The sequence below is a fragment of the Talpa europaea genome, assembly GCF_964194135.1.
Source record: "Talpa europaea genome assembly, chromosome: 13".
Taxonomy (NCBI): Eukaryota; Metazoa; Chordata; class Mammalia; order Eulipotyphla; family Talpidae; genus Talpa; species Talpa europaea.
The window spans coordinates 71,120,379-71,136,683 of NC_140080.1; the positions used below are offsets into that span (position 1 = coordinate 71,120,379).

At 47.2% G+C, this 16,305-nt stretch overlaps 1 protein-coding gene across 6 annotated transcripts in view; it reads left to right on the forward strand.

Annotated features, from left to right (window-relative positions):
- Positions 1-5,115: 5,115 nt before the first annotated feature.
- Positions 5,116-16,305, forward strand: part of FHOD3 (formin homology 2 domain containing 3) — a gene marked incomplete at both ends in the record, with an annotated part of 417,341 nt that continues 406,151 nt past the window's right edge. For all 6 annotated transcript variants that reach the window (XM_084252166.1, XM_084252168.1, XM_084252167.1 and 3 more), the window contains one exon: positions 5,116-5,280. In XM_084252166.1, coding sequence (XP_084108292.1) covers positions 5,116-5,280 — 165 coding nt within the window. The remainder of the gene's footprint in view (positions 5,281-16,305) is intronic.

A 16,305-nucleotide genomic window follows, 5' to 3' on the forward strand; every position in this document is an offset into this window, starting at 1 on the left:
TTTCATCTAGAGATGTCCTTAGCCAAATCCACAGTTCATTAGATACATTTTCTATCTTCCACATTATTGTAGGCAATTGTTTTATCAATTGTTTCCGTGCCGCTTAACACAGAGAACCATGTTCCCAGTCTTCAGTAGCAATTTTCCTACCACATTTCCTAGATCTCAGTTCAACACTCCCAGAGGGAGAGCAGATCCTGTAAGTTTTCTTGAGAGCTTATTTCAAAAGCCTCACAATGCCACTTCCAACATACTCTATTTGTCAGAGCAAGCCACAAAGCCATGCTCATTCAAGGAGCAGGAAATAATAGCCACCTCTAGATAGAAGTGGCAAACTCAAAGGGCAGAAATGGTGGGAAGGAAAAGCGGGGTGTGTGTGCAAAAATGATGTGACCGTATTTGTCAGCAAAACTGCCTCACCAAGATGAGTGTGAGGATAGAGAAGAGAGATACTTTCAAACATAAATATTCTCAAAAAAGCTTGTCTTTTTCTTGGGAAGTTACTAGGTGTAAGGGCAGGAATAGACACAGTGCAGATTTTCTGTGATCCAGCAGACCGGGTCTGAGGAGTCAGAGTCCTTAGTGGCTTTTTGCAGGTCTTTTTATTTAGATTACCAGGTACAAGGCAGGCAGGGGCACTGCGGGGCTAGGAGGCAGGTCTTCACTCTGGGCTCTCCGGCCTTCTCTCAGCTTCTGCTTCTCTTGCTTCTCTCTCGGCTCCTCTTTTAGCTTCTGCTGGCGTCCCCGTGACGCCGCCCTTAAAAGCCCAGTCTCAGCCCAGGTGAATCCCTTCTACCTAGGCCCACACCCTAGTCCAGGTGCCCTCCATCAGGCATGCATTCAGGTCCGCAAGGATCCATCATCTATCCTGATGGCGGGAGGGCAGAAAAGCCTGACATTTTTCCTTACCCTACACTAGGATATGCTTATTAAAAAAAATAAAAATTAAAAATATAAATCAAGAAAGAATGACAAGTGATGTGGAAACAGGTGCTCCCACCTAAAAGACAAGCCAAAACCAATAGCCATGACCCATATTGAAACAGGAGGATAAAGAACTTCCAGGGGAATAACCCTGAGAAGGATGCCTTAGGGGAAAATGCAGCACTGAAGAATTGCTTGACATTATTAATGACAGGCATTTCAGAGCTGTTGAGATCTAATTAGCTGTTTTAAAAAAAAGCACCTGAGAACAATTAAAGCAAATTATTTATTTCAGGAAAATCAGAGTTGTACATGAAAGGTCATGTAAATCACGTGTACTACTTAGCACAAGAATGAGCAATATTAATATAATTCTTGTTACCGAGTGAGAATCTAACTAAAATTGTGGTAAAACTACATTGGGAAGTTGAAGAGAGACAAGTGTTTTGTAATAAAACTGAAATCTTCATGTAATATGATAAAAAGCCAGTATATATTTTAAAATTCTTAGATCAAAGTTTAACAGTGAACTTAACATTGTTTGGAAGTCAGTGCCTCTGCAAGTTGGGGTGGGGTGAGGATGGAGCTTGTAAAATAAGTGCTGATTTTTTTTTTTAGTTTTAACTTTTTATTACTCTTGACCTTTTAAGCTAAGAGAAAGTATTGTGTTACTAAAAAAAGATTGACTGCAAAAAATAGATTGAAAAATAATTGGCTGTTAATCAGAGGAAAAAATTATTGCTAGGAGTCATTTTGAGGCAAATGTCCTTGAAAGAATTATGGATAACCTATATGATTAAACATTGTAAAGGCTTAATTTAGATGGCAGTCCCTATCTGAAGTTTTAAGGCAGAAATTTAAGACAAATTCTAACCCCGAAAAGCCTTTTAGTTTAGTGGGGTAGACATACAGGCAAACATGAATCTACAATGTAACATGAAAAGTGCTACAATAGGGAAGTGTAGAAAGTAATTTGAGACCACAGAGGAAAGAGACAATCCTTTTTCAGGGTGAAATGGAGGTGGCTTTCTAGAAGAGTTGATATTAGAAATGGATATTGAAGGATAAGTGGGTTAAGCTAACCAACTAGACAGAAGAGCATTCCAGGTTGAGAAGCTCACCATGAAAAATTGCAGTATGTCTGGGAAAAGGTAGTAAGTTCAATGTGGTTGGATGCAGTGTGTGAAGCAGGGGAATGACCAGAGATGATTCTGGACTAATGGATTGGGGCAGATCTTATAGGAGCTTGTGAGTCATGCAAAGGGGGCTGGCATATAGTATTTTACCCTAAGGTGTGGCACATAAATGCCCATCTCAGTGTGATCACTGGCTCTGGGGAAGCCAACGGAAGGTCAAATGCAGGACGCAGGCCAGGGAAGGGAGACTAATTAGAAGACTAGCACAGAAAGGGAGATGCAGGCAGGACAATGGCATTGAGAAATATTTCAGACGCTGATTCAATGACAGGTCATAGTGACAAATGCAAGATATAGGATTCAAAGATGACTCTGATGTTCAGTTAATTGTCAGAAATTTATTGTGTGCCTTTTCTGTGCTAGGCATTCTACAGGGCACTGGAGTTATAGGGTTGAATGCAGCATTGTCCCTGTTCTGGAGAAGCTTCCAGTTGAGTGAAAGCACAGAGACTAGATTAACAGTAGTGGTAGCTGTGATGACCAATTCTTAAGAGGAAAACAGAGTCTAGAGGGAGTTGAGAATAAGTTGCAAAGAGGAGAAAGCAAATGTGTGGGTATTGAGACTGAGAAGAGAGTTTGAGAAAGGAGTGCTCCATGGTGATAGATGCTGCTAAGGAAATGGATTGAAGGACTCAGCTGTCCTTAGGATGAGGCGGTTAGGTGGTATCGATGAGCCCAGGACAGCAGGTAGGATTGCCTACCAGATGCCATGGGGTGTGAAGCAAAGAGGGAGCGAGGATGCTGAGAAATGAACATAGCTCTTTGGCCAGGAAGTGAAGAGGCGATAAGCCAGTGCCAGGCAGATTTCATAAAGGTGTTGTTTCTGAGATGGAAAACACTTGAGTATTTATTCTCATCAGAGTCAGCTCTATAACTGAACCCGGTGCACAATGGAAATTTGGGGCCTCTTGTTAAAAAAAAATACAAATTTCAAGAAAGCAAGAGCAGAGTATTAAGCCAGTATGACTGCATAGCTGCATGCCAGGAAGCCATAATTCTTGGGGGCAGGTGCCCAGGAGGAAGGAAGAAGGGAATTGGCTCAGTGACAGAGCTTTGTCCCAGAGCAACTGGGAAGGGAGGGTCTCAGGGTCCAGATGGAGGTAGAGCCTTGAGCAAGTGAAGAAATAGGGCTTGGGTCATGAGATGAAGGAGTTGGAGGAAGGAGAGGAGGGGGCACTGAAAGGGGAGGATTTCGTGCTCTAGAGATGATTTTCCTTATTGAATAATCTGTAGGTAGAGGGCAGTGGTGGAAGTTTGCACTTTATGAGGGTAGTGGAGGCCACACTGAGTATTGCTGAGGATTCCTGTTTAGAAATGGGTCGTTGAGAGTGGTCCCATTACCAGCGGGTGCTTGGCAAATGGGGCAGGAGCAAGCCAGGGCCTCCCTGGGCAGGTGAGGCTGAAGGAGCAGTGCAGCTAGGAGGCCACATGCTGAGGGGGGGGGGAGTAAGTGGGCAGGACTGGAGGGAGGGAGGACAGAAGGACTCTTGGCAGGAGCGAGGTGGCAATGCAAGATGTAGGCAGGGTAAGAGGCCAGTGTCAAAGGAACAGAATTGGCGGCTTTAATGTTCTGATCATGAACTGATGGTGAAATTGGTGAGTCTAGCGGACACTTTCAGAGTTAAATACCAAAAACAACTCCTTACTGGAATGAGCAGAAGTGTCATAGATCATTGTTATGTGACTGTGTGACGCATCGTGAGTGTCCACGCAGAAGGAAGGTCGAAGAGGCTAAGTGTAGGCCCAGGGTTACTTACTGTTTGAACCCAGAAGAACGGGAGCGAGACACGTTACAGAACTGCCTGATAAAGAAGCAAATGTTAAGAGCAACCGGGCATTATCCTTGCGACCTATTATTAGAGGTGAGAGAACCAGGATCTTGGGGTGCAATCTGGGTATGGAGAGAACAGTAAGGTCTTACTGGAAACGAAATGGGGTCGCCCACGAGCACGGAGCAGCACCGCGGGAGACAGGAGTCTCGCAGTTTCTGCAAGGCGAAGGCCACCAGGTTGCAAATCTCCCCTCTCCACCCCCCCCCCACCCCCGCCAAGTCTGCCAGCGGACTCCCAGCTCTCCGACGCCCCTCCGCAATTCTGCGAACCAGCCAGAAGCGCCCTCTGGGCCCCACAAGATGGCAGTGATGCCGAGCTCAACCAACACACATCGGCCAGCCGCGTGCCAGGCCCGGCAGCGGCGTCTCGTGGTGGAGCCTCGCAGTCCCCAAGCTGCTAACCCGGCGCCTTCGGGGCTTTTTCTTTTTCTTTTTTTTTTTTTTTCGGGGCTTTTTCTTAAGAGCTACCGAGGTTACCCCCTCGCCCATTTCCTCAGCTTCCTTCTCCACGGGAAACCACCACCGCTACCCTGTCCCGGTTCCCGGCGGCTGCTGCCACCTTGCCGGGGGGCCGGTTCCCTCGCCCCCTGGCGCCCCCTGGCGCGCCCTGGGTTTTCCGAAAGCGGGTAGCTGGCGTGCAGTGGCCGCTGCCTTTATCTGGAAAGGGTGAAGCCCTCCCCCGGACAGGGAAGGAGCCGCGGGGCGGCCCTGGCGCTCCCGTCTCTGTCCCCCCGGACCCCCTCACCCCGGTTCTCGGAGCCCCGAAAGGTGCAGCGCGCACGTGCAGCCCGAGAGGCGTCGGCGCTGCGGGAGTCGGCGCGCCCCTGCCCCAGGCCGCACCGGCTGCTGCGCAGGACTGTGGGGGCCGCGCGGCCGTTCCGGCTTTGCGGTTCCCCGCGGCGGGCGGCGCGGGTCCGGGCAGCCCCGCCGGGCGCAGAGGGGACGGGGCGGGGGAGGAGCCGGAGAAGGCGGGGAAGAAAGGGGTCCGCCGGCCCCGCCCCCGGCCCGCCCCCCGCGGCCGAGCCGGGCAGCAGCCCGGCGCCCTGACCAGGCTCGGGAGCCAGGGTTGCCGGCCGCGGCCTCTCTCGCTCGCGGTGACCCCGGCATCCCCGCCCGCGGCCCCGCTGATCCCGGGGCCTGCGCCCCCCGCGGCCGGGATGCATCATGGCCACGCTGGCTTGCCGGGTGCAGTTTTTGGACGACACCGACCCTTTCAACAGCACCAACTTCCCAGAACCAAGCCGGCCGCCGCTGTTTGCTTTCCGCGAGGACCTCGCGCTGGGCACCCAGCTGGCCGGGGTCCACCGGCTGCTGCGGGCGCCGCACAAGGTACGGCCCGGCCCCTGGGACGCAGCCCCTGCGGCGGGGCGCTCCGGGTGGGGGCCCGTGGGCAGGCACCGGCCCAGGGGAACGAGCGCCCAAGGGCAGATCCCCCCCCCCCGCCGCCCCGCGTTAGCTGAGGGGTCCTGGCCCCCGGCCCTAAGCTGGGAGTCTCTCGGCCGGCGACAAGGACTGCCCGGATCTGGGGCCCAGAGCCGGCATCGGGCGCTGCCGAGCAGGTGCCGCCTTCTGCCCGAGGCGGCTTGGGGAAGGTTCCCGGGCGCCGCGCCGTTAACCCCGCGGGGTGGGCGGGGTGGGATTCGGAAGCCGACTATGAATCCTCGGCACCCTCGCTGGCGCCGAGCGAGGCGAGGGAGACACCCCGGCACCCCCCGCCACAGGTCCCTCCGAGGCGAGCTCTGGGCCTCTGGGGCAGCGGTAGGGACCGCGCGACCCCGGCTACAAAGCACGCTTCCCGGGGACCCGCTCCCGCCTCCCCCGCGGGGCAGCGCGGGGCCGCCGACCGCGCGCTGCAATAGCGCTCCGAGCAGCCTCTTTCTCTTTGGAGAAGAAGCAGGTGGCCTTGGGAACCTTGGAGGGGCCGTCTCTGTGGGAGGAGGGGCGGGGGCGCAGGGGGGCGGCGCGCGCACAAAGCCTGAGCCTCCAAGCCCGAAATGAAGTGTCCCCTGGGAAGAATGGCTTCTCAGTCCACCCGATAGTTCTTTTTTTTTTTTTTAAAACCATTCTCCTTTTTAACCCTTTGCAGGAGGACAGGCATCTTGCAAAGTGTTTGTGCAAAGAGCTGGGCGTTAAAAGCTAACTAACCATTGAGTCACCCAGGAGCACCCTTCCTGCATCTTGAATAATTACTTCCCCGGTGCTTTTTTTTTTTTTTTTTTGCTTAAGGTTCATATCAGAACTTGGTGATAACCCTTGATGCCCAAAAGAACAAATTTGATTAAAAAATTCTTGAGATTTCTGTATGATGTTCACCTGTCTTGGAAGGCTGGCGGGTAAGGAGGGAAGGTTATATGAGGAAAGGGGTGACCTTTGGCAGTGATTTTTTTCTTTCTCTATTAGTACTGTATCAGTGCTCCCCTCTACTTAATTAGTAACCTGTTTTCAGGAATGGGGCTGTTCTATCTCATTCTCTCCCTGTTGGTGGAAGACCAATACAGTCTCTGTTGGAGGAAACCTCTTGTCATAAAAGCAGGTTGGATTGGGACATGGAGGGACAGATGATGTATTGTGGATTCAGCGTATCAGAATCAATTTTGTAAGTTATTTGGTTCTTTTCAATCAGTGGTTTCAGTTGAAAGTTTTTGAAGGGCTTCTTCGGCATCATGATTCACAATGGTCTCTGATTACAGTGATCTTTTGTTGAAACTGCAGAAGACTTGTAATTGTGGCACTGTGACCTTGAAGTGGTTTCCTTGGATCTTAAGCTGTATATGCAGGAGTTGACCTTTCAAGCTGGAGGTTGATATACATTTTTATGTTTCCATGAAATAGTCTCATAGTTTTGATCCAGTGTTCCTGGTCTGGTAGGAGCAAATCCTGATGCTCCAGCATTCCTGCCTCCACTTCCCCAAACTAGAAGCCACAGCACAGCAGTTGTCCTGGCTCACAGACTCTCTGAGGTGGCCCTTATGGAATAACCAGACCCAGAAGGTATCCCCCCCACAGAGACCCTCAACCCCTTGGCTCAGGGGTCAGCCAACCTCAGTCTCAGAAGCTTTTGCCCAATGATCCCTGCAGTGTATTCAGATGTTTGGCATTGTTTTTCACATCTAGTGCTGAGTGAGGGGCTGATTCCATTAGCCAGGGTCTGTAAAGCAGAATCCAGGGCATTTAAGTGCTGAGGGCATGTTTGTATTTTTAAATACTGGTTAGTTTCCATCAGGATATCTTAAAACACAGATGATCCACCTGTGACAGAAGAGCTAGTGAGTTTTGATTCCTTGGCTTATAGGTGTGTACTCTACCAGGGATGTCAATGAAGGATCTAGGTTAATATTATACTGTGAAGTAGAGAATTTTATTTTCCCTCTTTTACAGGTGAGGAAACCGAGGTAGGGAGCAATTAAGGAACCTAGTTTCTCTCTTGGAATGGGGAGCTGAGAGATCCCAGTGCAGCTCTGCTCCCTAGACCAGTTGTGCGGTGGTGAGAAGAAGCCACATCTCAAGGGGGCTTCTCTTCCATTAACTGGGGTAGTTCACAAAGTCATCTGTATGTGCCAAGTACCTTTTAGCCTGGGGCAGGTAAAACAATGAGTAAAAGTCTTGAGGCAGAATTCCTAGCGTGGGAGCATTCACAGTCAGAGATGGGAACACATGGTTATGAACTCTGCAGTGAACTGCTACGGGGGGGGGGGGGGGGGCGGGGGGGGAGTGGGCAAGCTGTCATCCCACACCCCTGTAGTGGGAAAGACCTCTGGAGCCACAGGGAATGTTTCTTCCAGGCCCCATTGAGCCCAGACTTCGCAGGAGGGGGAGAGTCCCTTATGGGGGAATATTCTGCATGGTGGAAAGAGGGGAGAAAAGTACTTGTGGAGTAGAGGTCATTTAGATCTGGCTCTAGTATGCGGAACTTCTCACTGTCTCCACTGTTCACAGAGAGCTTCCTCAAGGGTGAGACCCTGCTGTCCAGTCCTTCAGTGTTCCCCTGGAGGCTGAGTAGTGCTAAGACTGAGCGTGCACTCAGTTGATTGACCGGTGTTAGTTTTAGAACACAAATCCACTGGCATTACTGCTCTAATGAATTTCCACCTTAATCCTCTTAAGGGACACATCTGTTTGCTACATTACATTAAGATTTTTCAAAGATGAGATCATTAGTTAAGTTGGCAAGTATGTTGTGTCACATAGCTTCTTGGGACAACACTGTTTTAAGATTGTTCTATGAACTGCTGAGAGCGTCCCTGAGCAGGCTGAGCAGAATCTGACTCTACCATAATTAGCTCAGTTGGTTGGAGCTGTGCTGTTGAGATCAGGATCATGGGATTGAACCCTTTATGGGTCAGTTGGCTTTGCTTCATGCATGGCCACAGATGGCATGGGTAACTCAGCCAGACTTCCAGCAGGTGCTGTCATAGCTCTCTGCAAGGATCTGGATGGGAATGGAGTGGTAGAAATCTTTGGGGGTTGTGGCGGGGGAGGCTAACATATAATGAGCTTGTGCTGGGCACTGCACTGTAGGCCTCTACCCATAACTCATTTATCCGCACAACTCTAACAAGCAGGTAATGGTATCCCCTGTTAACTGAAGAGGAAACTGAGGCACAAGCACATATAGCAGGTCATCTAAGGCCACACTGCTTTTAAGAGAAGGAGCTGGGATTTAAGGTCAAATCTTTTTTTACTCCAAATTCTGTAGCCAACTGTGTCCCATTATTAGAAAACCAGCAGCGCACATGTTTTCTGTCCAGAGGGAGGTGTGGAGTGGGGAGAAGGGGTGGGGGAGGGGGTTGACGGCACAGTCTTTATATGAGGCTGCCTGTCACCAGTCTGTGACTGAAATGGTTGTGCTCTGGTAAGTCCTGCCAGTGTCCGGGCTCCGGGAGCAGTGCCTTTTGTCCTCAGAGTCCAACCTGCGTCTCTCTGGGAAACAACAGGACTGCCTTTGCCCGCCCCCTCCGGACTCTGAGAAGTTAGTTCTTAGGTGGCAGATTTAAAACTGATTAACATGCTGAGGCCAACTCAAGAACACCCCGCCCCCAGCCTCCTTCCTTCACCACTGTTTGTTCCTCTCTAAAGATGCAGTTTTGAACACTTGGGAGCTCTTCTCAGACAGAAGACAGTCACCGCTCTTGGTAGCCTCCACACCTCATCTGCAGGTGTTGGTGCTTGTGGCTGGCTCAGGAACAGCCTGGAGTCACACCTGGTTTTTTAATCAGTGTAGCTGGTTCCCTTTCCTGGACACTTTCTGAATTGAGTTTGTCAGCATCTGCTCCTGTGTAGAGACAATCAGATGGCTTTTTGTTTTGATTTGTCTTTAGGTTATTTTATTGGGAAGCACGCCTGGGTCTTGTTCTGGGGGAAATTAAGTTATAATGAATGTTAAACCTCACTGCAATCAGCAAAAATCCAGATTGTGGGAACTTATAGTTTCTCCAGCAAATAAATCATAAAGAACAAAAAAATGAATGGAAACCTTAAACTAAAAGATTTATGAGAGATATCAATCAATTGTAATGTATGGCTCTCATTGGATACTAATTCAAGCCAACACATTATAAATAAATATTTGAGATCATCGGGAAAACTTGAACAGTGGCTAGCTGACATTAAAAATTATTGAAGTTAAGTTAATAAAACAAAATTAAATGAATAATGATATTTAATATTAAAAATTATTCAAGTATGATAATAGTGTAATGGCTATGTTTAAAGAAGATTTTGTAGCTTTCAGAGATACATACTAAAATACTTCACAGAAGAAATTCTATGATGTCTGGAATTTGCTTCAGAATAATCCTGGATGAGACAAGCAGGCAGATGAGTGGATAGATGGAGCACGATAGATCATGTGTTAAAGCTAGATTATGGGTCTGTGGGAGTATCACTATACCATTTTCTATACTTCTGCAGATGTTGAGCTTTTTAATAAAAAAGCTTAAAATTTAGATTAAGGTCCCAGGTTTCCTGTGGGATCACAGTTCTTCCATTTAGTGTCACTGTGTCCTGAGCATGCTTGCCAAACAGCGACAAACTTTTGATTGTGCCTCCACTGATATTTTCCTTCCCACTCTGATGGTCATATTCTCCTTAGGACCTTTGAAAAATAAACATAGGACAGCAGTCTTTTTATGTTCAGTTGATCTTTCTAGCTTAGTCAATTCTGATAATGAAGTCAGCAGCCGTCAGTTACACAGACGGGTAGTTTGGTAAAGCAAGTATTAAGGTAAATGTATTATACATGTAGTTTCAGTGAATGCACCTAAATTTTTATCACTAAACGGAGACATTGCTGAGGTTCTAATAAATGATGCCCACATAAAGGCACTGAATTTCCCTCTGGGTCTTGCCGATTTCCCAGTGATCCAGCTCTGCCTCCACCTGCATTTACCTCATGAGAACATCTCAGAGCACAGTGAATGGCAGTGGCCTTAGAAGGGATATGAAAATGTAAGTTGATTGTATGCCTTGGTTTTCTTGCTATTACAGGCAACTTTCCATATTTATGGACAGATTAATCCATTTGTGGATTAGCTATTGGGGAGGGAAAAGATAGATCATTAAAAAATTTAAATTACTGCACATCAGCAAAATCATACACCCAGAAGTATATCTATTTTTAGAGCTACACTGTAACAAATGGAGTCTACATTATATTTGTTTACAACTTGGGGACATATCTCCTCTTTGCCAGATTTGTAAGCTAGAAATTAAAATGTTGAGGGCCTCCCTGGTGCTGCAGGTGGTTGAGGGCAGCGCTGTGAAGCTGTCTGCAGCCTTGGCAGTGCTGGTTCAATCCCCGCCAGCCGCAGAGAGACCCACATGGCAGAGAGACCCATGGTGTGGCAGACCTCTCCTGTCTCGCCCACTGCTCCCCTCAACAGTGTATTTCCATCAGTCTACCTGTTCTGTTCCCCGCTCTGTCTCTGGCAAATCCTCTTACCCTCAGGCTCATCTGGCCTGTGCCCCAGTTCTGGTATAATAAATACATAAATAAACTTAAAAAAAAAAAGAAATTAAAATGTTGAACTCCAAAGGAAAGTGTTTAGAATTCAGTGTCAGGAAACAAAAACTCTAAATTGTTGAACATAGTGAAAGAAGGGAAAATGTTAAATAACTTATTGTTCAATATAGGACAGTGCTATTAGAGTTGGCAAAAAGGATGTGAAAAAATAATTTGTTGATCACTCCATCAGGTATTTTTAGCATTCTTGGAAAGAAGCAAACCCAGAAGACCTTTTTGTTATTGATGAGGCTACTCTGACTCCTTGTGCATGGGGATTAGGGTGGGGAATGAAATGCAGGCTGTTACCCAGAGAAGATAAAGCTTATTTTCAAGTTCTCAGAATAGAAGATAACTGATGCATCTTCTGACTGGTTCATCAGATCCCAGGAGTAGCTTGGGTTCATAGCAGATGATTTGCTGGCCAGACGTTCCTGAGTGACCACACATTCATGTGAATAGAACAGGAAGAGGGAGAGGGTCCTTCTGGCTATACAAGGGCCACACACAGTGCTGCAGCCTCTCATTGTGACTGCCAAGTACTGGCTACAATTTTGAGTAAAGAAGTTTATATAGGGGCCTCCCTGGTGGTGCAAGGGGTTAAGACACAACCTATGAAGCTATCCGCAGCCACTGCAGCATGAGTTCGATCCCCTGGCCAGCCAGGGAACTACCCACATGGTGCAGCAGACCTCTCCTGACTCACCCGCTGCTCCTCTCAGCAGTGTATTTCGTCAGTCTGCCTGTTCTGCTCTCCAGTCTGTCTCTGGTGAATCCTCTCACCCTCCACATCTCTGGCCTGCACACCAGTTCTTGTATGCATAAGTGAATAAATCTTTTTTTTAAAAAGTTTATATCCATTATATTTTATGCCACTTTATTTTATCCATGATTTGAGGTTCCTTCTGCAGTCCTCCCTTATTGTAATTATTAACCCAGAGTCCTTCACAACTCATGAAAATATGTGTCGGGGTATTGAGGTTGAGACAACTGGTTTAAATGATGTTTTCCCCTTCCTATTTCTGTGTTTTTATTAGATGAAAGGAAAATTTAATATTGTTGATTGCTGCCTCCTAAAAACCCTTGTGCACAGTTATGAAGGGACTTCTGTTTGTGGTCCTTGACTTCCTCACAAGGGGTGCATGCTGCTGCAGGGGCGTGGAGTACTGCTGCTGGAAAAGCAGCTGAGGTCCAGAGGGTGGGCTCTGTCCAAGTCACAAGGCAAGGGGAGGCCTTGGGGCAGTCTTCACACATCTCCTCAACCTTTCCCATTTCTTAACTTTTGGGGTGAGAATTTATTCTTTCTTTGTCCCTAATTTTTACTTGGAGAGGTCCATCAATCACACCCCCACAGACAGGGGTGGAGGTGGGTCTGGACAATTAGTTGGTTAACTGTGCCCAAGAGGATAGAAATAGGATGGATAACCCTGGAGATGGACAAACAGAAGAACCATGGCCCCAGGGCTTGGTAAGTGCAGTGACCTGTGGAGAGTACCTGGAGGGGCTTCCGGAAGTATCAAGCTCATTACTCTTGCCCATGGTGGCAGAAGCAAAAAGCTGCTTCCTTCTCAGATCAGCATTTGCATATTGATATGTATGTGTCTGGTATCTGAAATCATCTTCATACTGCAGTTCCATGTAGCTGGGAAGTTAATGTGTGTAGCAGTAGAGTGACATTGCTGGGGAGCTGTCACCACTGACAAAGCTAGAATCAGTGAGAGCAAGAGTAGGAGGTGGGGGTTACACCCTGCCAAAACAAAGCCTCTGCCCTCATCACAGAATGAACATGGCTAGCAATTTGGAGACTTTAGAAAAGCACATGGAAGAAATACAGGTCACTTTTCTTACCTCCCAAAGGGAATGAAGTGTTATGAAGTGTATCCTGACCTCACTTTGCATGTGGCTCATGTCACGGCTGAGAGTGACACCTGAAGTTTGGAAATACCACCTGGTGGAAATCAGAGATGATTGTTAATACCATGGATAAATTGTGCACGTTCATCCCATTGCCTCTCCCTATTTTTAGGGACAAAAATCATGACTTAAAGTCAATCGCTACACTAAAGTTACAACAATTACATTTCATGCATTTAAGTAAGACTATTATATTGGTAAGAAAAAGATACATCTCAATGTTGCACTGAGAAAACAGGTGCTCATATGATGTGGGTCATTACTCAATGACCCTACTTTTTTCAGGAGACCTGGCAACATGGACAAATCGTAAAAATGATTATTTTTATCCCAGTGACCTAACTCATCAGCATTATTTGAAAGGATAAATAATAATGGTAAAAATGTTGTATGTATAAAGATGATCTGAGGATTATTTTTAAATCTATGTCTATATGTATAAAGATAATTTGAGCAATGGTTCAAATAGTGCAAAGCTGAAAAAAAGTGTCCAAGAACAAGGAAAATATTAACTGTATTAAGTACAGAATATGGGATATTTATTGAAATAACCCTATCTCAGTCAACTGAGGCTCTGTAACAAAATACCACACATCTGGAGGATTTTAACAATAGATATTTCTTACAGTTTTGGAGGTGATGGCACTCATATGAGAGATATATTATTTCTTTGCTGTATCAGATCACGGCTTCAGGCTTCCAGAGGACTCAGGTTGGTTCCAGAGCACAGAGTCCATCAATCACCAACCTTCTGGCTTCTGCAGGACCTGGAGTTCCTGAGCAGCTAGTATCTGAGTGGCTTGTGCTTTGTCCAAGAGATTGTCCAGTCTTCCTGTGTGTCCTCTGTTCAAATTCAACAGTACCATGTGTTTGGGGGCAGGGAAAGGGGAGCTATAGGGTAGTGCTGTCCAGGACAATAGTCGAGGATATGAGTGGTTTTTTGTTCCCAGAACTGGGTGCATTTTTGTGGACAGTGATTCATCCTTGAACATGCCAGTAATAGAACCACAGCATGTCTGTGCATTTTACAAGGCACCGGGAGATAGGTTCGTCTGACTGATCCTCACACAACCCTGAAAGTGTGCAAAATGGGGCATTTAGATCCCGTTTCAAAGATGAAAAAACTAAAATCAGGATGTGTGCGTGACTGATGTACAGGATCACCCCCTGAAAGATGGCAGGACTAGAACTCTAGCAATTCTGACCCCCAGGCCCAGCTCTCTCCCATGAGGGTGTCCTGCCTCAGCCCGTCAGAGGTAAGGGTGAGAAACAGATGTTGACACCAGGAAGTTTTGGAGAGTGAACACAAACTGGGAAATCTCAGCTGAGTTCGCAGACATCCTATGTCACCACATGGTGATTATTTTTTATGAGGGCTGGGAGCAGAGTTTGGCTAAGTGGGAAGCTTTATTTTGAATGATGCTATAGATCTGAGAACATGAAAACGATCTCCTTAATTGTTATGCTTGGTTGGGGAAATAAATGATAAACATAAAGAAGTGAAGTAACAGCTGAAGGTAGCATATGAGTGTGATGGAAGCAGCCAGGATTGCAAAAATGTCAAAACTGGGGAAGATCCACTTGTACTGCATGACCCAGAGGGCAGAGACCGAGTGGGGTTGGAGTGGGTGAGAGCAGAGGTGAAAAGCAGAATAGGGAGTTGTGACCAGACTCAATGGCTCCGGGCAAATGAGGACAGCCACCTGAGGCTGGGGACCCACAGCAGGGGCCGTGGGGCTGAGGAAATGATTACAAAGATAGGATGAGGGGAAAAAGAAATAGCACAAAGAAGGGGAGGACAGACAGATGGCCACTGAAGAGTCAGTGAAGATAGTGTGGCAAGAGGGGACTCGGGGACAAGCCGCAGGATGAGCTGGGGCCTGGCTGCGGCTGACTCCTTGTGAGTTGAGGTGTTAGCCAGTAAGCACTTCAGATGTGACCCTTTCCAGGGACTCCCCTCCTCCACCCTTTCACAGATGTTTATGGGGTGTCTGCTCCACATGAGACTCTGTTAGAACCAGCGCGGTGACAAGAATAAATGAGAGCACATGTTCCTCATATGGTGGTGGGGTCAGCGTCAGACAGGCCTGGGCTCCAGCTCCTCCAGTACCACAGTCCCTCTGCAGTTCTCCTGCGCCTCCTGTGAATAAAAATGAAAAGGTCTCCCTGCTGTGGATGGTGGGGCTCTGCTTGTGGGGCCTCCAGCCCCAGCTACCTGGGGGCCATGCTCCCTGGCCCTAGCTTCTCCATCCTTCTCTGTAGCCTTGGCATCAGGCCTTCTCTCCCCCACCTGTGTTCAGATCAGGGGAATTGGACATATTGATTACCAAGAAATTTTTATCTATAAAATTCACTTTTATTATTGGTGCACCATCCTGTAAGTGTTTACACCTGTGTAGATTCTTGTGACTACCGGAGGATAGACCACCTACCTGAAGAATTCCCTATGGAGTCAGAAATTCCCCTCACCCTAATCCCTGGCAATCTGTTCTCATTCCCTGTAGTTTCCAGAATGCCATGTATCTAGAGACTGGCTTCTTTCATGCTGCATAATTCCCTGGCGATCCATCTAGGTTGTTGTGGGCATCATTATAGTTGTGGGCATCATTGCATCATTGTTATGTTTATTCCTTTTTAATGCCAAGTGGTATTTCACTGTGTGGATATACTGCAGTTTTTCTGAAGGACATTTACATTGTTTCCAGTTTTTGGTGATGATAAATACAGCTTTTATAAACATTTGATATGGAAACTGCTCTTTTAGCCACCATGTCACACCTCTTCTACCTCTAGAAATATCTGTAGAAATTTTGTGTGAACATATTTTTCATTTTTCTAGGATAAATACCTACAAGTGGAATTGCTTTTTTTTTTTGGCAGAGAATTACCTGGCTCTCTCCTCAGCAGGAGTGTTAGAGGTTTTTACTTCTTAGGCAATTAGCTTTTGTCAGAAAATTTGTTACTAAGTCTTTGAACTTTAGAATAAAAGTGCCTTTTAATACCCTGTACATAAAAGGCCATTCATATAAAAATTGTTTGGGCTTTATTTAAGTGCTGTTGATTCTTAAGCCTTTGGAGGCCCTGGATGGATAGTGAGGGAAAACCCTGGGATCCCCTGCAGCTGCCCCCCCTGAACTCTGACATCAGCCAACACTCTCTAACCTTCCACAACTTTGCAGAGGACAGTGCTGGTGACAGCAGTGTGGGGATCATTTTTCAAACCCCACAGAGCACAGATCACCAGAAATTGGATTGGCTTTCAAAATATCATAAATAAATGAGGCTGCAAGCAGCACTGGGGAATGTAAGAGAATGAAAAATGCACTTTGATCATTGCAGGGAGAGATGCAGTGAGCAGTACTGGAGGGAGGTGGTTTCTCCCTGTGCAGCCTCAGCAGATAGATCTGGAGTGAAGGAGGTGGTGGTAGAAAAAACAGGAG